Consider the following 24,695-nt stretch of genomic DNA (forward strand, 5'->3'; position numbering starts at 1 on the left):
CCTCCTCCTCCTCTGTCTCTAACATAGCAGCAGTGTATGTGGACTGTCCTGCTGGCACTCTGTCCTTCTACAGAGTCTTCTCTGACACTCTGATCCACCTCCACACCTTCAACACCACATTCACTGAAACTCTTTATCCTGGGTTTGCAGTTGAATATGGTTCATCAGTGCTTCTGTTGAGTGGAGTGTAAAGAGTGTCCTCCTGTTAGAGAAACACTGTAACAGTTGTTGAACAGATAGTTCAGTCTCTACATGTCTGTCTCTTTCACTCAGAAACATGTTTTCAGATTCATGGATTCAATCAGTTGATGTTTGAAGCTGTTCTAAATGATTTCTTGTAAACTTCTTCCTCTTCAGTCTTTTAAAGATGCAAGCTACTATTGTTCCAGGCCCACGTGTTGTTTTTCTATATTTTTTCCACTCAAAGCTTCACAGTGAATGTCAGTATGTTGTGTTTCTCTGAAGCTCAGTTCACACAGTTCCAGCTCCTCTGGATTTTCAACAAGTCTGAGCTCATGAAAATTAATCCAAATGGTTGATTTCTCTTTTTTAATGTGATTTTTCCAAACTCATCATATGTTTAACTTATTGTTGGAAGCTCATCATTTATAAACACTTTTGCCATAGAAGCTGCAAATATTGGCTCAATGGATTTTAATGCAGATAAAATGATTGTCTGGGAGTATCATCATGAACTAATAAATAAGAAAGACTGAATTTACCAATTGAAACTAGTCTTGTCTTCTTTCTGAATGTCTTTTGACAAAAAGACACAATGTCTTTATATATATATATATATATATATATATATATATATATATATATATATATATAAATCAAACTCCACCGCAGAATGCAGCGGCGGAGAAAAAAAGACCAACCAGGTACGGGAACAAACAACACGGAAAGCAGTGGCGGTGACAGAGCAGATCCGGAGGCCGACCGCGAAGCCGACCACGAAGCCAACTGCAGCAACGAACTCGTTCAGGAGGCCGCCTTACACAGTAACAATGTCCAGCTAGGGGCCTAGAGAGCGGCTGGCAATGGTGAGGTGGTACAGGCCGAGCGACTGCCGGACAAGACAAGGCAGGACCAGACGAGGCTGGACCAGGCAAGGATGGTGCTGGATGGGCTCATCTTTTCAGTCTTTTCTTAAAATGTAATCAGGTTTAATTTGTTCAGGTTCCCGGACAAGACCTTTGAAACAATTAATGGAAATAGAAGTCTGATAAGGCCTGAGGTTTTTTAGCCTTTCTTTTAACCTGATTTTTATTTGTTTTTCAATTTTGCTGCTCCATAAAAAGAATGAATTTAATATCAAAAAGAAACATTCAGTTATTTTAATTCAAAAAGTCACGAGCTTCATCTTCATTCTGCACACAAGAAAAATCAGCTCACCAAATACAGCATGAGACCGTTCCACAACAGAAACATTCAGAAACACACTGAAATCAACGTTTCCTCAGTAAATCTTTAATGATGTGAAACTCTCCGTTTCACATCAATAATCAGTCCCAGTGAGGATGAGGAGGGTCTGAGATCATTCGGACCAGCTGCCACAGTTTTCCTCCACATGTTTCATTTGTAATGAATCATATAAAAATCAGTTCATCACAGGATGGTGTCTACCTCAGAATTTATTAAAACATTAGCATCAACCGATCAGCATCACTTTCTTCCTTATCTTAACTTATCTTAACTGCACTACTGTATAGCTCTGTGTAAATAATCATTCTGTACATTCAATAATCTTTAATCCTACAACTGTTTACAACTTGCATAGTTCCCATTTCTGTATAGCTGTATATCTCAGATTTCTGTAAAGTTATTTATTTCACATTCTGTATAGTTTTTCATATTTATATCCTGTTCATAGCCTGTACATAGCTTGTACTCACTACAGCCTGTACATACTTAGTTATAGAATATTCACAACATACTTCATACCGTGTACATTATAACATACCATAACAGACCCATTTCTGTAATATACTTACATATCTATACTATTGCTAATATATATTGTAATATACCTATATCACTAAAGCACTTCTGGATGGATGCAAACTGCATTTCGTTGCCCTGTACCTGTGCATGTGCAATGACAATAAAGTTGAATTCTATTCTATTGTATTCTATTCTATTCCTCAGATGAAGAGATAGATTCCTGCTGCCACGCCGAGGACACCGACAGTCAGACCCACTCCACAAAATATTGCAGGTCCCAGAATGGATTCAACGTCCTCCACCTCTGCAGAGACAGAGAGAGACGTGGACCTTCACATCTGTAAACAGTCAGTCTTTGTGCTGGGACCAACACTTTCTGCTTGTTTTTTTTTATTTCAGACCATATTATTAGAGATCATTGAACACACTTCCATTGCTTTGCACACATGCAGCCTTTAGTCACATGACAGATCAGAGTGTTCTGGACTCCAATCTCCACATTTACTATAGTGTAGATTTCCACACTGTCAGGAGCATCTGTGCACAAACACATACAGTTTGCTCACAACACCGCGCGACAGGCTGCACTCAATAACACGAGAAAACGAAAAACTGTGAAAGAAACAGAAGCTTCTGCTGCTGAACTCCAGTTTCTAGTGAAAATGGAAAAAACACAAATGTGCAAGAACAGATTTTTTTGTTGTTTTCATGTCATGTGATAAAGTGGAAATACATACTGTAGGTTCCCTATTTCATTTCATAGGAAGCATTATATTTCCATAGCATAAGATAAGATAATATAAACTAAGATAAGATAGGACAAGAGAAGAAGAACTTTACCGAGGCAGAGAGAAATTCTTTTGTCATAAACATAAGAGTGCTAAAGAGAGCTGCTAGTAAGTAGATCATCTTTGTTCTTAATCAAAGACATGAGTCTGATCAACATCTTAGCAGAATGATGTCGTCTATTTCTGCTCATCATCATCGCTGTGTTGGATTATGATTCTGAGAAGGATTTGGGCGCCCATCATTTACCAGGAGGAGCCTGGTAAATGATGGACCTGGTGGTCAGACGGCCCTGACCACCAGAGGACCTGGTGCAGACTGCGAACCACCAACCTTCTGGTTGGTAGATGAGCTGCTCTACCACCCGAGTACAGCTACACACTGAAACGTATTTTAAAGTCTCTCAGTATGGTCAGCCCATACTCAATTTATTATGGTCAGCCCCTTTGCCACCACTCCTCTCACAATTTGAGTCCCATCAGTCCAATATGTACACCAACATGCCAGAGGGCCAAGGAGTGATAAGACTTCAGACCTGCCTACAACTCATCCTTCTCTTTGGTGGACCACCTGCACTACCACAGGTCGTACTGATAGTGGACTGAACCACCTCCTCAAGTTCCTTCTTCTTGGCCTGGAAGTCGTCCAGGTCAGCATCTTGGTGGGAGTCCAACCACTCAATCTTTTCCTCCACTACCTTCTCAATGGATTCAATCTGGTTCTTCAGGGAATATGCGTAGCCCTCCAGCTCATTGTGAGCATTGATCCTGTCTTTCACCTTCTTGTCTTCCTCAGCAAAGTGCTTGGCGTCGTTCACCATGCGTTTGATGTCCTCAGGCATTAGCCAGTTCTGGTCAGTTGTGATCTTGTTCTTGTTGCCTGTGGCCTTGTCCTCAGCAGTAACATGCAGAATGCCATTGACATCAATCTCAAAGGTGACTTCAATCAGCGGTACACCACGAGGAGCAGGGGGGATGCCAGTCAGGTCAAAGGTAGCCAGAAAATGGTTGTCTTTGGTCAAAGGACGCTCACCTAAAAAAAAAAAAAAAAAAAAAAAAGGTGACAATTAGACTTGTGGAACATATAATTTAACTGTCATGTGTTTCTTGTCATTGGATTCTTTTTATAAAGCACTATAATGGAACTTGAAAAAACTATATCCAAACTCTTACCTTCATAGACTTTGATGGCGACAGTTTTCTGGTTATCAGAGGCTGTAGAAAACATCTGGGCTTTTTTGGTGGGCACCACTGTGTTCCTGGGGATCAGCTTGGTCATTACTCCTCCAACAGTCTCAACACCAAGGGTAATGGGGCATACATCCAGAAGAACCACATCACCTGCAAGTGAAGGAAAAGGTTTAGTAAACAGGATCACATTTGAAAGCTCAACCCTATTAAATAAAATTTTTCTAAGAGCCATGACTCACCAGTGTCCTCCTCTCCAGAAAGCGCACCAGCCCGCACAGCAGTTCCGTATGCCACAGCCTCATCAGGGTTAATGCCTCTACATGGCTCCTTGCCATTGAAGAACTCCTTCACCAACTGCTGGATTTTGGGGATACGAGTGGAGCCTCCAACCAGGACAATCTCATCAATGTCAAACTTCCTTATGTCAGCATCTTCCAGCACTTTCTGTACAGGCTTCAGGGTGGACCGGAACAGGTCCTGGGTTTTAAAGAACACACAAGTTGTCCTACCGCTTCTTCATTAGGATTTGATATGCAATATTTTCAAAACCAGATTAATATCTTACCATGTTCAGCTCTTCAAACTTGGCACGAGTCAGGGTCTCAGTGAAGTCTTCCCCCTTAAAGAATGACTCGATCTCAATGTGGGTTTGGTGCCGGGCAGATAGCTCCCTCTTGGCCTTCTCGACCTCGCGACGCAGCTTCTGCACAGCACGGTTGTCTTTGCGCACATCTTTGCCAGTTTTCTTCTTGTACAGCTTGATGAAGTGCTCCATGATACGGTGGTCAAAGTCCTCACCCCCCAGGTGAGTGTCACCATTGGTGGCCACCACTTCGAATACACCATTGTCAATGGTCAGAATAGAAACATCAAAGCTGCCACCGCCCAGATCGAAGACAAGAATGTTCTTCACTCCATCCTTCTTGTCCAGGCCATAAGCAATACCAGCAGCAGTTCTAAAGAATACAGTGAGAACTTATTGTTAGAAGGGAGGGCAGGGACATTTTTACAGTTTCAAATAGCAGATGATCAAATTCATTTTGATTGGATGCTTACGCCTCATTGATGATTCGCACAACATTCAGACCAGCAATGGTACCAGCATCCTTAGTGGCCAGGCGCTGGGCATCATTGAAGTAGGCTGGGACAGTGATCACAGCATGTGTGACCTGAGGAAAAAGGATAAAGTTAGATTTGACGATACACCAATTAATTAAGATTAGCATTTTTGTACCTTCTTGCCCAGGTAAGCCTCAGCTGTCTCCTTCATCTTAGTCAACACCATCGCACAAACCTCCTCAGGAGCAAAGGTCTTAACCTGGCCACCACCAATGTCAACCTGGATATGGGGCTTGCTCTTCTTCTCAATAACCTTCATAGGAATATACATCAAAATTAATTTAACAAGAATTTAGCTCAAACATGACCCAAAGAACCAACAAGTTTTATTTTCAGTTTAGAAGCTCACCTTGAAGGGCAGGTACTTGATGTCCTGCTGCACAGACCAGTCACCCCATGTGCGACCAATCAGCCTCTTTGCATCAAAAATGGTGTTCTCAGGGTTAGAGGTCAGCTGATTCTTGGCAGCATCACCAATCAGACGCTCACCTTCACTGGTGAAGGCCACGTAGGAGGGGGTGATTCGGTTTCCCTGGTCATTGGGAATAATCTCCACACGCCCATTCTTGAACACTCCAACACTGCAAGATAACAGCTTGAATTCAGTCTGAATCTCACCTTTTTTTTCCCAACAGTGGTATCGTGTCATTATTTAAAGAGTCTGAAGTGACTTACCAAGAGTATGTGGTCCCCAGATCAATCCCAATCACAGTCCCAGTGTTCTTGTCATCATCGGCGGCGCCAAACACTGTGCCGACTAACAGAATCACAACCCACAACAGCTTCATCTTTGTTTGTTTCCTCTCCAATCTACAAGGAGAAATGTAGAAAAGAAATACAACATAAATCAATGTGGCCTTGAGATCAATAAGTGGACTAAGTTCAAAAAGCCAATGGTACAGATGTGATTTGGTGAGTCCCAGAACCGTGGCAGATTTGAAATTGGTCTTAGAGAATAAATACTGTAAATATTTTATGACTGTGTTATTGTACCTAGAGTAGAATCAGTCCAGTCTTCTTTTAGCAACTTAAAATATATTGACAAAACTGTGCAACGTTTGTTGCAATTTGTAAAAATAAAATGTTTGACTGAGTGAATGACTTTTTTTTTTAAACTTCTATTTTAATTTTTTTTCTTAAACTTCTATTTTAATTTTTTTTTCACAAATCATGGTCACAATACATAATGAAAACGTTGCCATTATACAAAAAAAAAAAAAAAGAGAAACATCCCCCCCTCCCCCCCCCACCCGAGGCTCATGTAAACAGAAACAAAACAAAAACAAACAAAAAACGTATGTCACACGTCTGGAAAACACGTTTCTATATAGTCAATAAATGGGTTCCAAGTCGCAGAGAATTTTTGTTGTGATGAGAGAACTCTGTATCTAAGTTTTTCCAGTGGTAAAAAGAAAAGCACCTCCTTTAACCATTGTATGTATGAAGGAGCCTTATCAGACTTCCAGTGGAATAGAATAAGTCTACGGGCAAGCAACGTAGCAAACGCTATGGCATTTTCCTGAGATTTACTAATTTTGTATTGAAATGGCATAACTCCAAAAATGCCAATGTGGAAATCAAGCACTAAATTCTGCGCACTGATGTGAGATAATACTTTAAATATATTTCCCCAGTAATTTTCCAGGTTCGGACAAGACCACATCATGTGACCCTCATTTGCTGGATTATATCCACACCTGGGACAGGCAGGATCGGCTTCTGGGAAAAATTTTGAAAGCCTCTCTCTTGTATAATGAAGACGATGAAGAATTTTAAACTGAATTAAACCATGGCGCATGCAAAGGGAGGAAGTATGTATACGATTCAAACAAGATCTCCACTCATCATCAGATCAATCCACCCCAATGTCTTTTTCCCAATTATTTTTAGTTTTTTCCCAAGTAATAGGCCTTAAGCTCTGTATCAGTTTGTATATGACGGAGATTCTCCTTTTGCCAAAAGGATCCATTTCCAAAATGGTATCCACTTGATTTTTAGGAGGTAGGTAGGGGAAAGAAGGAAACAATGTTTTTGCAAAACTTCGTATTTGCAGGTATCTAAACATATGTGAGGTTGGTATATTGTAATCTCTCATCAGAGCGTCAAAGGTGTTAAAAGTTTCTCCTGAAAATAAATTGTAAAAAAACTTCAAACCATTATTATGCCAAATTTGGAATGCTTTATCTGAAATGGATGGCAAAAAAAAAAGGGTTAAAAGCAACAGGAAAAAAAATTACTAACCTGTTGCAAACAGAAGTGCCTTCTGAATTGAAGCCATATTTTAATAGATGTTCTTACAACTGGATTTGTTATTTTCTGTTTTTGATTTAGAGCTAGGGATGAGGTTAGGAGGAGAAGTGGATTTGACATCAGTTCCATTTTTACCCAAGCCTCACCCTCGCTGTTCTCATAAACATATTTCCAGTGCAATAATTTGGTGATATTAGCCGCCCAGTAGTAAAAGATAAAATTTGGCAACCCTAGCCCACCAGCCTCTTTTGGTACTTCCAAATATGTTTTTTCTATTCTGGGATTTGAATTTTTCCAAATAAATGTTGCTATTAATCTGTTTAAATCTTTGAAACTTGATTTGGTTATAAAAACAGGAACCATTTGGAAAACATAGAGAAATTTTGATAAGACCGTCATTTTAACTATATTTATTCTGCCTGCTAATGAGATCGGAAGTGTTGCCCATTTTTTAAAATCTTGTGATGTTTGTTCTAACAAAGTGTCAAAATTATGAATCCGCAACTCGTTCATTGTACGGGTTATATTTATTCCCAAATGTTTAAACGTTTCTTTTTCTAATTTAAAAGGGAAGGCAGAGAAATCTTGCTCTATGTTATTAATAGGGAACAGTGGGCTTTTTGAATAGTTCAATTTGCATCCAGATATGCGTCCGAAGTGGTCTAATACCTTGAGCAGTTTAGGGATTGATCCCGTTGGATGAGATATATACAGCAATAGGTCATCTGCACACAATGATACTTTGTGCACTGTCCCGTCCCTAGAGATTCCGGCAACCTGACCGTCCTCCCTAAGAGCGATAGCTAAAGGTTCAATTACTAACTTGAAAAGATAGGGAGATAAACTACAGCCTTGCCTGCAGCCTCTACCAAGCTGAAAAATGTCAGAGGTTACATTATTTGTCCTCACTGCTGCAACTGGAGAGGAATAGAACAGTTAAATCCTTCCCAAATCAAAAACCCTGGATTAACGGAGATGTTCGCGCGGCACGGAACACCGCCTTTGCCTCCACGAACACATCGGACTACAAATACGCACATTACCAACTCCGGAAGATGATCAAAGCAGCCAAACATGAGTACAGGGACAGGGTGGAGCAACAGTTTGACAACCCTCGGAGTATGTGGCAGGGACTAAACACGATCACAGACTTTAGAGGGAAAACCAGCACACCGCAGACCACGGCCTCTCTGTGTGAGGATCTAAACGTATTCTACGCTAGATTCGACACAGCGAACACCATGAGACCGGACAGTGTGCGCACCGCAGATGACGTCAGTGCGCACACTGTGTCTGAGGAGGATGTGCGGAAGGGCTTCAGGAAGGTGAACGCGCGCAAAGCTACTGGTCCGGACGGGATTCCCGGCCGGGTCCTCAAGTCATGCGCGGCTCAGCTGGCTGGAGTGTTCACACACATCTTCAACCTTTCCCTCTCTCTGTCTGTAGTCCCAGCCTGCTTCAAAATGGCCACCATCGTCCCTGTACCCAAATCCTCCACCATCTCCTCATTAAACGACTGGCGACCTGTAGCCCTGACCCCCATCGTGAGCAAATGCTTCGAGAAGCTGGTCAGGGACTTCATCCGCTCTGCACTACCCGACTCACTGGACCCTCTACAGTTCGCATACCGCCACAACAGGTCCACTGATGATGCCATAGCCCTGACACTACATACTGCCCTGTCACACCTGGAGAAGAGAGACACGTATGTGAGAATGCTGTTTGTAGATTACAGCTCAGCATTCAATACCATTGTTCCCTCGAAGCTGGACAGGAAACTGCAGGATCTAGGACTGAGCAGCTCCCTCTGCAGCTGGATCCTTAGCTTCCTGTCTGACAGACGCCAAGTGGTCAGACTGGGCAGCATCACCTCATCCCCCATCACACTGAACACTGGTGCTCCACAGGGGTGTGTACTGAGCCCTCTCCTGTACTCACTCTACACCTACGACTGCACAGCCACTAACAACTCCAACATCATTGTGAAGTTTGCGGACGACACTACAGTGGTGGGTCTTATCACCAACGGTGATGACGGCTTACAGGGAGGAGGTCAGCGCCCTGACCCACTGGTGTCAAGACAACCATCTCACCCTCAACGTCGCAAAGACAAAGGAGTTGATAGTGGACTTCCGGAGGTGTAGAGAAGTACACCCCCATCACCATCAACGGCGCTGCTGTGGAGAGAGTGAGCAGCTTCCGGTTCCTCGGAGTACATCTGGCTGAGGATCTTACGTGGTCAGTACACAACAGCACCGCCTACAACTGCAAAGCTCTCCAGCGAGTAGATAATTGGAGGTGAGCTTCCCTCCCTCCAAGACATCTACAGGAAGCGCTGCCTGAGGAAAGCGGGGAGGATCATCAAGGACTCCAGTCACCCCAGCCATAAACTGTTCAGACTGCTTCCATCAGGAAGGAGGTTCTGCAGCATCCGGTCCCGTACCAGCAGACTGAGAGACAGCTTCTTCCACCAGGCCATCAGACTGCTGAACACTTCATAGACACCTCAGCTTCACTACTGGAACTGCAACACTATGCACTCCACACTGTATATAAATGCCACTTGTTTTGCACATATTCAACTCTGTATATTTTATATATTTTATTCATTATTATTATTTTATTTTTTTTACTATTTAATTTGTAAAAATGTGTATACACACACACACACACACACACACACACACACACACACACACACACGTAGGATAATATTTAGTATACACATCCAGAAATGCATACACTATTATATATTGTACATATATTTATTAGTTTCAGGTTGGCCATTCTTGTATTTTGCTCATTTGTGTTGTTGTGTTTGCACATCTCTGTTGCTTGTGGGGCTCGCACACAAGAATTTCACTCGCATGTGCTGTGCCAGTGTGCCTGTGACAATAAAAGTGATTTGATTTGATTTTGATTTGATTTTGAATACAGTATTTTAATCCATTTTCGAAACAATGGGCCAAATTCAAATTTATTTAGGACCGCATGAAGATATGGCCATTCTATACGGTCAAAGGCCTTTTCTGCATCAAGAGAAATTATTATTTCTGACTTTTCTTTTGGTTTTCTTTTGGTAAAATATTAAATAGGCGGTGCATATTATAAAATGACTGTCGCCCTGGTATAAAGCCGGTTTGATCAGGATTAATAATTTTTGGCAGTGTAAGATCGATTCTATTAGCTAAGATTTTTGTGAGAATATTGTAATCACAATTTAAGAGGCTCACCGGTCTGTAGGAGCTGCATTGTGAGGGATCCTTACCCTTTTTGTACAGCACAGAAATTATGGCTTGTTTCATAGTGTCTGGTAATTTCTCTTGAAAGAAAATATGTCTCCATCTTTGAGTATTCGTGCTAGTTTGTCTATAAATATTTTATATAGTTCAATAGGGAAACCATCAGGTCCTGGTGCCTTGTTACTTTGCATTGATTTAATTACTTTGACAATTTCACTAATGGTTATCTCTCTATCAATTTCTGTTCTGTCATTTACAGATATTTGTGGAATCGGTAATCTATCAAGCGTTTCTGTCACAGGCTGGGTCTCTGACCCAGCGCTCTGAGTTCATGTTTGTATTCGTCTCATTTTGTTATGCGATTTTTAGTTTGTGTTATTTCCTATCTGCCTTTAGTTTAGGCAGTTATTGTTCCTGGGTTTTCTATGTTTTTGGGGTTTTGTATTTATTCATCACATATTAGGTCTGTTAAGTTGTGTTGTCATGTTTTAGTTTTAGTATTTCCTGTTTTATTCTGACAATGTCATGTGTTCTTTGTTTATTGTATTTAGCTTTCCTCTCCTGGTCCTGTCATTAGGTTTATGTCTGTCAGCTGTTTCCCCCATGTGTCTCCACTTCCCCTGATCACCTCATGTATGTATTTAAGCCCTTTGTTTTCTGCATGCCATTGTCAGGTCGTCTGCTCATCTCCAGGTACCCATGTCAGTTCACTATGGTTAAGGTTTTTCATGTTTTGTTATTAGTTCACCCAGTTTAGGTATTTGTTTAGTTTTCAACGATGCCCTGTTATTTTGTACCCTCATTTCTAGTTTCAATAAACGGCTTATTTTGTTATTCACACCTCATTTCGGTCTGCGCTTGAGTCCTTCCCTGCAACATACGGTCTGCCCTAGCCAGACCGTGACAGTACGACCTGACCACTATGGACTCAGCAGACCGCGAGCTTTACGAGCGTCGGGAGGCAGCCTTCGCCCAGCTGGAGGAGGGGCTCCGCTGGAAGCCGTGGCGTACCCCCGACTACGAGTGCATTTTCCACGGGACTCGGCTAGCTCTCGGAGGTCCCAAGAGCTGCCGAAAGTCCCCGCCTGTTGCGCTGCCTGCATCTAAGCCTCGCTCGCTTCAGGTGGGAGTCCTCCGTGTGGCTTCAGGCACTCACGCTCCAGCCTCGGTGTCACCGTTCTGTGCACCAGGGGCTCAGTCGCTCGCTCCGCCGGCTTCCTCCGCTCGAAGGAAGCGGCGCACCCGTCACCATAAACTGGACAATGCCGAGCACACGGTGGTGAGTGAAAATGACTTTTATTCTCACGTCCCGTCTGACATTAAAAACAATCGGCTCACTACCGATCCATGGGGAATTTCCCTTATGGATGACGACGTGGACTGGGAGGATCCGTTTTGTTTTACTCCCTCTACGCAGGGAGGGATGAAAGACAATTCCCGCTCGCTTAAGTCTGCACATGCGGTTAAAGGAAAAACTGTTAACACTTCTACCAGGTCTACAACACTCAGTTCAGGTTCTGTCAGTTCAGGTTTTGTTAAGTCTGGTTCAATCATCCCCAAGTCAGATCACTCTAAGACCGTTAACCCAAGGACTGCTAATACTAAGACTGCAAAACATGAAGTGGACGGCGGATTCATTTTTGATAGATCAGTTTTTGTCGACCCAATACATATTAACCCTAAGCCTGCCGTTTCTAAGACTGTTTTTTTCTGAGCCTGCTCCTTTGCCTGTTCGTGTTTCTGCTGCCAGGGCAGCTCGGGCCCAGCATACCCCTGCACCCGTACCAGTTCCTCGGGTGAGGGAGTCTGAGGCCCAGCTGGTCCCTGCTCTGGTTTCCAGGCCGGCTGAGGCTCTGACCCTTTCTGCACCCGTACCTGCTCCTCGGGTGGGAAGGGCAGTTGCCCAGCCGTTGCCGGTGCCTGTCCCGGCTTCCGGGGTGAGGGGGGCTGTGAACCAGTCCACCCCTGCACCCATGCCGGTCCCCAGGGTGAGGGCAGCCAGGATACAGCCCGTCTCCGTACCCGTACCTACTCCTCGGGTGGGAGTGGCTAGTGTCCGGCATGCTCCTGCACCCGTCCCTGTCTCTACTGAAGGCTCAGGAGAATTCAGTCCGCAACCAACACCACCATCACTACTGCATGCTTTTCAGTCTATAGCTCAGTCATTATCTCTGTTAGCAGCCCAGTCCATAGTTCATTTTCCTGTGTTTCCATTAGCTCAGCCCTTAGCCCACTGTGCAGCTCAGCCAGCTCCCCATTGTTCAGCTCAGTCATTCGCTCCATCACCTGCTCAGCCTTCTGTCCAGCCGGTGGTCTCTACACCTGCTGGTCATGCTTCGTCTGCTGGAGGTTCAGGAGAACCCAGCCAGCTTCAAGTTTCCTCTGCTGGAGGTTCCGGAGAACCCAGCCAGCTTCAAGTTTCCTCTGCTGGAGGTTCCGGAGAACCCAGCCAGCTTCAAGTTTCCTCTGCTGGAGGTTCCGGAGAACCCAGCCAGCTTCACGTTTCCTCTGCTGGAGGGTCCGAGGAATCGCTTCAGCCACCTGTCTCCGCTGGAGGGTCCGAGGAATCGCTTCAGCCACCTGTCTCCGCTGGAGGGCCCGAGGAGCCCATCCAGCCGCCATTAGCCCCGGCCTCTGCTACGTCTTCAGCTCCGCCTGGCCCGGCCTCTGCTACGTCTTCTGCTCCGCCTGGTCCGGCCTCCGAGTCTTCTGCTCCGCCTGGTCTGGCCTCCGAGTCTTCTGCTCCGCCTGGTCCGGCCTCCGAGTCTTCTGCTCCGCCCGGTCCGGCCTCTGCTTCAGCGTCGCCTGGTCCTACGGCTGTTATGCCGCCGCCCAAGCCTCGCTCTGCACCTGGGAATCTTCGGCCACCTGCTGGACGTCACCGCCGTCGAGGTCGGCCACCTGAACTGTTTCTACGCCGTTGCCGTCCACACGGTCGGCCCCCTGAACGGTTTCCATGTCGCCGCCATTGCCGTCCGCACGGACGGCCCCCGGAACTGTTCGACCATGAACTTCTGTGCCGTCGGCCCCCGGGCCGGCCCCCTGATCACATGGACTATGACTTTCTGGACCGTCACCCTCCGGGTCGGCCCCCTGAGGAGTCATGAACTGTTCCCTGCGCTCGTGTGATTTTGATTGACATTTTGGTTTTTTTTGGCCTTGTTTCTGGCCCTCCGTCCTGGACCCCCACCGCCCGCCCTTGGTGTGTTGTTTTTGGTTTTGTTTTTTCGAGGTTTTGGGCGTCTGGTATCCGCCCTTGAGGGGGGGGCTCTGTCACAGGCTGGGTCTCTGACCCAGCGCTCTGAGTTCATGTTTGTATTCGTCTCATTTTGTTATGCGATTTTTAGTTTGTGTTATTTCCTATCTGCCTTTAGTTTAGGCAGTTATTGTTCCTGGGTTTTCTATGTTTTTGGGGTTTTGTATTTATTCATCACATATTAGGTCTGTTAAGTTGTGTTGTCATGTTTTAGTTTTAGTATTTCCTGTTTTATTCTGACAATGTCATGTGTTCTTTGTTTATTGTATTTAGCTTTCCTTTCCTGGTCCTGTCATTAGGTTTATGTCTGTCAGCTGTTTCCCCCATGTGTCTCCACTTCCCCTGATCACCTCATGTATGTATTTAAGCCCTTTGTTTTCTGCATGCCATTGTCAGGTCGTCTGCTCATCTCCAGGTACCCATGTCAGTTCACTATGGTTAAGGTTTTTCATGTTTTGTTATTAGTTCACCCAGTTTAGGTATTTGTTTAGTTTTCAACGATGCCCTGTTATTTTGTACCCTCATTTCTAGTTTCAATAAACGGCTTATTTTGTTATTCACACCTCATTTCGGTCTGCGCTTGAGTCCTTCCCTGCAACATACGGTCTGCCCTAGCCAGACCGTGACAGTTTCAGCAATCTTTTTTTCATCAACCGGATCTGAAGTATAAAGACTGGAACAGAACATTTTCAAACTGGTCATTAATGGTTTTCGGATCGGACGTCTTTTCTCCAGAGGTTTTACAGATTTCAGAAATCGTGTTAGCTGATATGGATTGCTTAGTTTGATGTGCCAAAAGTTTTCCGGCTCTTTCTCCATGTTCATAGAACTTTTGCATTGATTTGAAAAATTAATGTTCTGTTTGCTGAATGGACAAGATTTTGTTTAGTAATAATTTTCTCTTATAGAGGTCTGGTGTTGGATTTTCTGCATATAAGCAGTTTTTAAGCACTCTTTTATACTGTTGGCTAGGTTGTTCATTTGTTGTAAGTATTTCTTTTTTGAAATGATACATATGAAATTATCTGGCCTCTAAGATAGGCCTTTAATGCCTCCCATACAACAGTCATTTTCATCCCTTGGGTTTGATTTGTCTCTAAGAAAAACTGTATTTGCTCAGAGACCATTTTTTTAAATGAGTCTTTAGTTAGGAGTAAAGGATCAAGCAGGCCGGTTTTTGACTTGAGCGTTCATAAAAATTTACATCTAATTGTACCTTCTATGGTCTGAGATAACAATAGAGTTGTATTGGCAAACTAAAACCTTGGGAAGAATTCTATTATCTAAACTATTATCTTATATTACCTATATTACTATTTGTTACAGGAAAAATGATTCTATGTTTCTTTACCTTCTTTTAAATGTGCAAGCATGCCCTTTGTCTATGGTTAGATTAGTTTAGAATTATCCTTTTAGACTTTCTCAGCAAAGACATACTGTTTTGGGACATATTGTTTTAGATTGTTTTATCTCTCACAGCTTTCTCCCAGCTCTCTGCTGACGAGACTAGCGCCACATATGGAGTTGTTTATTTTATCTGTTTTGTATTTTCTTATCCTGTTCTCACTGTCTTTCCTATAAAAAGTGCCAAGCCTCTGTTCATGAGGTGAGTTGTTCTGAACAGCTTACCCGTGTACACGTTTGATAAAGAAAGTAACTTTGTCTCATTGTGTCTTTATTTCTCCTGGGTCTTTAACAGAGTTTTCCCACAACATTTCTTGGTCCTTCGAGAGCCGGAGCGCCTCCATCGTGTCCCATCTCCGTGACCAGTCCACGTTGTTCGTCTGTCGACAGCCCACACACCAGGTGTGTGGTAAAAGACCAAGAGCGTTAAATTCGAGTCTTGGCCAACGTCTTAGAAAGCGACCCACGGTGGTGGGGCCCGATCGAGGTGGACCAGACCCGGCGACACTGACCAGGTAGATACAGACACACTGACACAATCTTGCGTAAAAGCACGTTTTGAATTCAGGGAATTTAAAATAGTGGAAGTAGCTCGTCGACTGGTAGCTTGGAGCTCGTCGACTGGAAGCTCCCCACCTCTGTGGGTTAGGTTTGAATGGTCGAGTTCCGTCTCGTAAAGTTCACACCGCTTTTGGAAATAGTCCGAAAGTAGAAGGGCGTGTGAGCAACCACTCTCGTCTCTAATACCAGCGAAGGTGATAGCAGCTGTATCGTGTATATATTACTTAAACAAAAATAAGTAAATACATAAATAAGATGGGTAATCAAGCAAGTGAAATTAAAACTCACTCCTGCTGACGAGCAGTGGTGAGAAAAGAAAAGTCCAGACGCCGGACAAAAACAGTGTCTGTAAACTGAGAGATTTAAGAAAACAAAATATAAACAGTCAGAAGAACAGAATCCAACTGCCAGTTTAGTAAAACCAGAAGACGAGACACTGCAGTTCCCACAATCCTTTTAGTAAACCATCACTCATTCCTGCAGCCGCATCTGCAGCAACACCCATATCAGGAAGAACTTAATAATCCCTTATTAAGTGAAAACTAGAGATCAAAGTAGTTTGAAGTAGTTTAAAAGGGTTGAAAACAGACCCCACTGAGTAGATATAAATATAAAAAGTACAAAATAAAGATGAACAAAGGGAAAATTACAGTAGAAATGATCTTTAGAGTATTTGAAATTAATAATAGCAAGGATAACAACCTGTAAAGTGATGTTAACAATGAAACACAGTTGGCATGATGACCATGCCCAGCATGTATAAAATGAATATAAAGCAAATAATTCACACGAAAATATTTTAATAAAATAAATAAAGTATATTAAGACTGTGTCACTGTTCAGCCAAGGACAGTGTGTGAAAATGTAACTGTCTCCACCTTGGGAAAATGGTGATAACTGCAGATCACCTGAAGCCCTTGATGGATACAAAATAAAATATAAATAATATATTATAATAGAACTGCCTGGTCCGCCATGCAACAGAGAGAACAAATGTGACCGCAGATTGGATGAATTCAAAATTATCTGTTTGCTGAATAAGAAATTGGCTCAGTAGTAGTATAATGGTACACACTAATAAAATATTATAATATGCTATTGCTGTTATATAAGACAAAGAGGATAATATTAACAATGACATAATATTAATATGAAGAGGCACCTTAATCGGTTATGATGTGAGGTGGATAATTGTTAAGCAGTAGTCTGCATCAAGCTTACAGTTTGCTGAAACTCAGTGTAATGACATGTGAGATGAAGACAATACAGAGAATAACTAAACTAATGAAGTGCATAGAGGCACTTGACCAGCTTGAAACCTATCATCCTAGAATGACACATTGCTGAGATATAGAGCACACCTATAATAACAACCAATAAGCAAAACCCTGTAGACAACAGCTAAAACTACAGGATTGAGAAGCTGAATTAAATATGTAGACACTGCTAAGCTGATGAGCATGTTCCACATTTTCTTTTCTTTTTATTTATTTGTTTCTTTTAGAGCAGAAGCTGCTGTAACACACCCAAAGAAAGACTCTAGGTCTGACCAACCGTCTCAGTCGTGGGCAAAAAGATGTCAGTCAATAAAATTCTAAAAGATAATTTATTGACGAAAAATATATCAAGAGATAAAAGATAAAACAGTCCAGTTTCCCACTTAAGAATTGTATAAAAACACACAGTCCCAAGGCCAGAGCCAGCTATGCCACACAGCCAAGTTGCACTCCACATGTTGCCTTTAACAGGGTTAGAAGTTGTCCTTGGAGACCCACCACCCTGCAAGCATATAGTCAGTGGTCACTCAAGCCTCTGCAACCCTGCTGCCTTTAGGCTGTGGCATATAATAGGCCCTGGACTGCACAGAGAGACAAAACGACACACTTAATATAACATTCATAGCGCAAAACCCATCCATCCAAACATATCTGATTTCATCACATTACATATCTGCACAGAGAGACACAACGACACAGCAGTGGTTGTAGTGTGGGCTATAAGTAGACCAGTGTATCAGTGCAATCAAGTACACCTGCCTCTAATTAGTCCAACCCCATTCCAGCCATTGGCTCACCAAAAATGTGACACACACAACACCACTCCCAACCCAGTGCAACTTCACACAATAATATGGAGCTGAATTAACACAGGCACATTAGTCTACCATGTTACAAGCTGCATGCTATTAAAAGCCAACATATGCAGACTTCTGCCTTGTTCGGGTGGCAGCATTTTTTTTTCTTTTTTCTTTTGTGTCCTGACACGTTTATGTTTTTTGTTTTTGTTTGATTATTTTGTTGGTTTTGGAAACTAATTTAAACGAACTTGTGACAATACTTGAGAGTCACAATGACACATAGTGATTAGGCATATGATTGAAAAATGCCTAGGTTTAGAGCTGTGAGCTATGAGCTGTGAGCAATGCAAAGTTAAATATATATATAAAAAAAAAAATATATATATATATATATATATATATATATATATATATATATATATATATATATATATATATATATATATATATAAATGGGAAACAACCCTAACTTGAAAGTTTGAAATGTGTGAGATCCATGAACTGTTTGAAGAACTAGAAATTATCAAAAAATGCCTTAAGTGAAAATGTAGTGTTGCATCTATTCTCCCAAACCAAGACAAAAAAAAAGAAGGAGCATTCTGTAACTTAAAAATAAGGCTGACGTGTTGACAACAGACTAAAACACTAATTTGCAGGTGGCTATCAGGAACAGAGAGGCGAGCAAAGTCACAAACACCAAGGCCGCAGACAGCCACGCAGAAACAGCAGATAACATAGAGACAACGCCTGCTAGAACCGTGGAGAGGAAGGTCACTTCACACGAGATTGTAGGAGTAGGCCACAGAGAAATAATGCAAAACAGTTCTGAGGCAGCCACTTAAACTTACAGTTTTCCAAGGACAAATTAGTTGTAAAGTCAGCTTCAGGCCACACAACTGTACAACAATTAACTGCCCCTTTAGAACTAGTACATACAGCAAGTGGCCGCAGGTGCTTTATTAAATGCATATATGACCCGTCGTGTCCAGTAAATTTGCTAGGTAGAGACGCTCTGACAAAACTTAAGATAGCAGTCATGCCATTCTTTTCTGGTATTACACCTGAGTGCGTACTAAATGACACCCGCCACATCCACTTTCCAGAAACCGACCGAGTATCACAACATTCTGAGATTTAAACAAACTCCAGGCCCAGACCCACCTTATGATCAGCAAGTGTGGAAGCTAGGAGAACAGCATTTGACCTTACAGCACAGGCCGAAATTGTGTAGGTTACACAGTAACCACAGATAGTAAAATAATAGAAGCAAAACCATTTTCTTCTTCATGTTCTGCACAGAGCGCTGAGCTGATAGCTGTGATACGCAAAAGCTAAATACACAAGGACAAACTAATAAACATACATACAGACAGCCAGTATGTTTTCTCTGCTGTGCATCATTTTGCAAAAAATTTGGCAAAACAGAGGAATGATTACACCAACCGGAAAACCGGTTCAGCATGCCAACCTCTTACAACGCCTCTTTCATTGCTACAGGCAATAACTTTGCTGACACACAGCAAGCACAGCCGAGCAGGCAAAATGGCTAAAACACGGTGCAGTTCTGAAAAAACGACTTAATGATGCGTTATGGCAAGCCAGTGTTGCCAAAATCCCTCCACAAAACGGCGGCATTAGTGACTCATGGCTGTACGCATTTGTCAACAGGGGGACTGACCAGTATTGTCAACTCTCATTTCTACACTGTAAATTCTACACTGTAAATTCTACACTGTAAATTCTACACTGTAAATTTTGAAACCTCAGCAAAACAATTTGTCAGAACGTGCATGACGTGTCAAAAATATAATGCTCAGGGAAACCTGAGACCACACAATCCATATGGACTTTATTGAGCTAAATGAATGCCAGGGGTAAAAATACGCCCTAGTGGTTATAGATGTATTCTCAAAGTGGCCAGAAATCTACCCAGTGAAAAAGGCAGATGAAATTTCAGTAGCAAAATGTATGTCTAAGTTGTAGGAAAATAATGTGGAAAAGAGATATTTTATTTTGTATTCTTATGATGACAGTTTATAATCATAACCATCATTGATTAATCATTTATCATTGTTGAATCTGATGACAGCATAATCTCTGAAGTATATCTATGTTAATCTGAGGCTCATCATCATCTTCTAATCAGTCTCAAATGGTCTGCACAGTGTTGGAGCACCATCTGGTCCTGTTGGACCTTGGACGCCTACATTCAGTTTTGCACGTAGTCAGGCCTACACCAACATGCATGGAGAGTCATGTAACACACGCACGTTCACAAACACACTTATTAATAAGAGGAGGTCGTGTTAGGACATCCTCTCTATAAGGACACACAGCCTCACAAAATACACATAAGAACACACTTGTTTTTCTCTAAAAGTCTTATCCTGATGTCTATATAAGGTAATCTTGTGGAGTGTGGAGAGTTGATATCATTTCCAGTAAGATCTAACTGTGTGACATCATCAGGATAATATAAAGGGAAAAAGGAGCCTCCGCCCGGAGAAGATTGTTGTTTGCTGTATGCTTTGTCTTCCCATGCTTCTTTTAGAAGTATGTAATAAAGATCACTATTTTTGACACCTTTACCTGGATTCAGCCTGCGTTCTTCTCTGATCCAAACTGAACTAACCACAACAATAAAGAGATGATTGTAAATAACGAAGAACGTAATGATGTCTATCAAGTGCCTTGCAGATTACAGCCCGGTGACTGGGTTCTGATCAAGGTGCTCCAAAGGAAAAACTGGAGCGCACCCAGGTGGGAGGGACCACATCAGGTTCTCCTCACCACGCCCACCGCTTGCAAAATTGCGGAACGACCATCCTGGATCCATCAGAGTCACTGCAGGCGAGTAAGTGAAGCCATCTAAACACAGTTGACACAGGCGTGCCCACTTGTTGTGATCTCGCCCGGTGGAGGGGACAGCTTTCCTGGCCGGGGGGTCTACTCACGACAGGAGGGTGTGTCCTGTTGTCATGAGGTGGTGGCTCCTAATAACTGCAGCGGCCCTGACCCTGGCCGGGCTCCTCATCTTTGCTTCCGTGAGGGACAACAAGTCACGCTATATGAAGAAAAGGCAGACACTGTATGACAAAGGAAAGTACACCAAGTTTCCCCATGGTTGCGCCACTAATTTCTGGTGGCAGTTTATGAACACTACAGCTTACTGGAATAATAAAACTGACTGCTATGCATGTACCCACATGCCCCTATCCTCACAGACGTCTGGCCTGTGGCCGTACAGCATACCTGAAGATCACAGTTGGTGTCTGTTGGGCCTGGCAACACATCCAGGCTACGGTACTCTTTGGTCCAAGGCCAACTACAGCATCCCAGCAAAAGCAACCTGGAGGTCATCATCACCCACAAATGTGAACTGTTCCGGACAGACCTACCTACTGACCTGGCCCCAAGTCTCAGACCCACTGCCTGATGTAATTCTACTGAACAAGCTGAACGCAGCACAACTGCCAGTATGTGTGATGAACAATGGATCGCAGGCAGTGGGGGAGCTGCCTACTCACCTATCTACTGGATGACACTACAAACAAAGACTCAGTACCAGACAGGATGTGCGCGGACGGCACCCAGCAGTAAAGGAACCAGAGTTTCGCATCTGAGGAGGAGTGAAATTCTTACAGAGCTTGATCCCCGGCATTGGAGCTGCCGAGGTGCGGGATCATGTGGAGATCAACCGATATGCTCTGCTACGACGCATCAACTTTGACAAAGACCCTAGGACCGGCCTTAGCAGGAGAACAGAAGGCCATGAGAATGATGGTGCTGCAGAACAGACTGACACTAGACCTGCTAACAGCATCACAAGGAGGAGTTTGTAAGCTGATCGGGGAGACATGTTGCACTTTTATCCCTGATGGATACGAAGCTGGAGGAGACATTTATGAAGCTTTGCAGAATTTGACAGTTCTGCAAAAATATGTCACTGACCACACACCTGGAGCAGCTGCAGCACAAGGCTGGCTAGACTGGCTGGACTGGCTGTTCGGCGGTTCATGGCTGGCTGCTGTAGCAAAGCCGTTTGTCCTTCTAGGTCTCATCATGATAGCACTGCTCATATTAGTGTTGTGTGTGTTGCCATGTCTAAGAGTAATGATTTCAAAGATGATAACAACTACAATGACTGCTTATGTTGCCGTGCCTCAAGAAGACCAGCATCCCGTTGCAATTCTGTTAGAGGAGAACTTGTAATAGCTGCTAATGAATGACGTGGTGATTAAAAATGACTTGTCAAGTGATCACGCACTGATTAACACATTAGTAGTTTATGCAGGTACAATATAAGGTTTTTATCCTTTTCTTTTTATCCTTTTATTTTTTGTAGTTTTATTTTTATTATTTTCTTGATTATTCTTCTTGTTATTTCATTTACTATGCTTTTCTTTGTTCTTTTTGTTCTTTTTTTATTTATTTTATTCTTTAGACCACATGAGTTACATTTCTGATATTTTGAAAATTAGAGAATTGCTAAGCGTAACTAATCAGTAACCTTTTCAGACAACTGTTTTTCATATTTAAAATAAGTTAAAACAGGAGGGAATGTTACAGGAAAAACGATTCTATGTTTCTTTACCTTCTTTTAAATGTACAAAGATGCCCTTTGTCTATGGTTAGATTAGTTTAGAATTATCCTTTTAGACTTTCTCAGCAAAGACATATTGTTTTGGGACATATTGTTTTAGATTGTTTTATCTCTCCCAGCTCTCTGCTGACGAGACTAGCGCCACATATGGAGTTGTTTATTTTATCTGTTTATTATTTTCTTATCCTGTTCTCACTGTCTTTCCTATAAAAAGTGCCAAGCCTCTGTTCACGTCGTGAGTTGTTCTTAACAGCTTACCCGTGCGCACGTTAAAGCATAAAAAGTAACTTTGTCTCATTGTGTCTTTATTTCTCCTGGGTCTTTAACAGAGTTTTCCCCCAACACTATTTAACTATTATCAGCATTGTAGCAATAACTGCCGTAGGTTTCCCGGTGTTTTCAAAGCCCTCCTTCACCCCTACAATGCGTGCATTGCACCGGCGTTGTCGCCCCTCCGATTTCAGCTTGCTAACCTCGTTTTCCAACTCCACTGTCCTGTCACGGTCCAGGGCAGCGGCCGTGTGGAGAGTGGAAGGAGGACTCAAAACGCAGCACTTCTCAGTTGTGAGGGTGATTTATTGATAATAACAAAACATAAAGTGGAGATGGTAAAACAGAACTAAGGACGAACTAAACTGGGAGAAACGACACAAAGGAATAACAAACCTGAACATGAAGGGAGAACAGCAGGGAGAGCACGCAGGGGATTACACCAGGTATGAACACAGACGACGCGACGAGGAGCAGAGGAAATCACACACTATAAATACACAAAGAGATACTGGGAAATCACACACAGGTGGGGGAAACAGCTGGACCTGATTGACCTGATGAGACAGGGGAACACTAACACCAGGGACCAACAGAGGGAGCACAAACCCAGAACCCAGTGTCTAAAACCCCAAACACAAACCATCCCAAAACAGCCATGAATAATAATGAAAGTAATAACAATAAGTACATAAACATAAAGTCACTGAGTCATAGCCGCAGGACCATGACAGTACCCCCCCCCTCAAGGGCTGGCCCCAGACAGCCACAGAAACACACCACCAGACCCGGGCGGGCGGCAGGGGGCCCAGGACGGAGGGACCGGGCCACGACCAAAACGGAGGCCCCAGAGTCCCAAACAAATGTTCACAAAAGTCACAGGGGAGCAGAGTCCGAAGCACAGCTCAGGCGGCCGGCCACGAAGAAGGCCGTGGCGGCGTGTAAAGAGTCCGGGAGGCTGTCCACGAAGAAGGCCGTGACGGCGCGCAAAAAAAGTTCAGGGGGCCGGCCATGCGGAAGGCAACGGCGGCCGCTCAGGCGTTGGCGGTCCGGGGGCCGGCCGTGCGGAAGGCAACGGCGGCCGCTCAGGCGTTGGCGGTCCGGGGGCCGGCCGTGCGGAAGGCACCGGCGGCCGCTCAGGCGTTGGCGGTCCGGGGGCCGGCCGTGCGGAAGGCAACGGCGGCCGCTCAGGCGATGGCGCCCAGCCAGTAGCCTAGCCAGCGGACCAGAAAACGGCCGTGTAAGAGCCAAAGTCAATGTTTATGTTTTTCCTTTTTGTTTTGGTGGCACAGGTGTATAGCTTTACCTGCGTCTCAGGTGATGGGATGTGGGTGTGGTCACAGTCTATTTAGCTGGTGTCTGTGTTCGCAGCAGGTGTGTTGGGTGAGTGGTTTGTGGGCAAACATTTCTGTTGACCGTCATTTTTTGGCACACCAGTTAATCCATGCGCCAGTTGTAAATTGATTGAAAGCACAAATGTTTGTTTTTGTTTTGTTCTTAAAATAAATGCGCAAAGTACAAGTACGACTCACTATGGATTATTGGAGGCGCGTCACAGGGACACAACCAACTCAGCCGGCCGCGGCTTTATTTACGGATGAAAGTCGCAACATTTAGTCAACAGAAAAACCTTGTCTTTTATTGCACGCATCAAAACAATGAAGAGGATTTTTGGATATACGTTTTGGAGTCACGGAGCTTTCAGATGAGTGGACGCAGTTCTCAAGTGAGTAATTGGAAACGGCACCGTCACACTGGCATGGTGGAACGCAGCGCAACAGACACTTCAGAAGCGGTAGGACACGCGGATTCACTCTGTGTATTATTGGATGTTTTGAACACAGTTTGTAAGTGTCATCGCTTGTCCATTGGGGACATTGGTTTGATCTGCGTTGTGTGCGTGCGTGTGCTTGATTCGGCAAGCTGGAGGACTCTGCTCTGGTTTTGACAGCCTGTGACGCTGCTGCGCAATGGTTTACGCGGAAGAAAA

At 43.5% G+C, this 24,695-nt stretch overlaps 1 protein-coding gene across 1 annotated transcript; it reads right to left on the reverse strand.

The window, feature by feature from the left end:
• Positions 1-1,325: 1,325 nt before the first annotated feature.
• LOC146578083 (endoplasmic reticulum chaperone BiP-like) lies at positions 1,326-24,301 on the reverse strand. The gene is made up of 9 exons (XM_085256443.1): positions 24,238-24,301; positions 5,718-5,852; positions 5,392-5,623; positions 5,158-5,295; positions 4,980-5,092; positions 4,489-4,879; positions 4,163-4,400; positions 3,906-4,073; positions 1,326-3,765 (listed from the first exon to the last, which is right to left on the reverse strand). Exons 2-9 carry the CDS (start codon positions 5,828-5,830, stop codon positions 3,263-3,265), a joined length of 1,896 nt encoding a protein of 631 aa, XP_085112569.1. The 5' UTR covers positions 5,831-5,852; positions 24,238-24,301; the 3' UTR covers positions 1,326-3,262.
• Positions 24,302-24,695: the final 394 nt, after the last annotated feature.

The sequence above is a fragment of the Mchenga conophoros genome, linkage group LG3, assembly GCF_057382185.1.
Source record: "Mchenga conophoros isolate Kocher_MC1m ecotype Shallow Benthic linkage group LG3, M_conophoros_male_GT1.1, whole genome shotgun sequence".
Taxonomy (NCBI): domain Eukaryota; kingdom Metazoa; phylum Chordata; class Actinopteri; order Cichliformes; family Cichlidae; genus Mchenga; species Mchenga conophoros.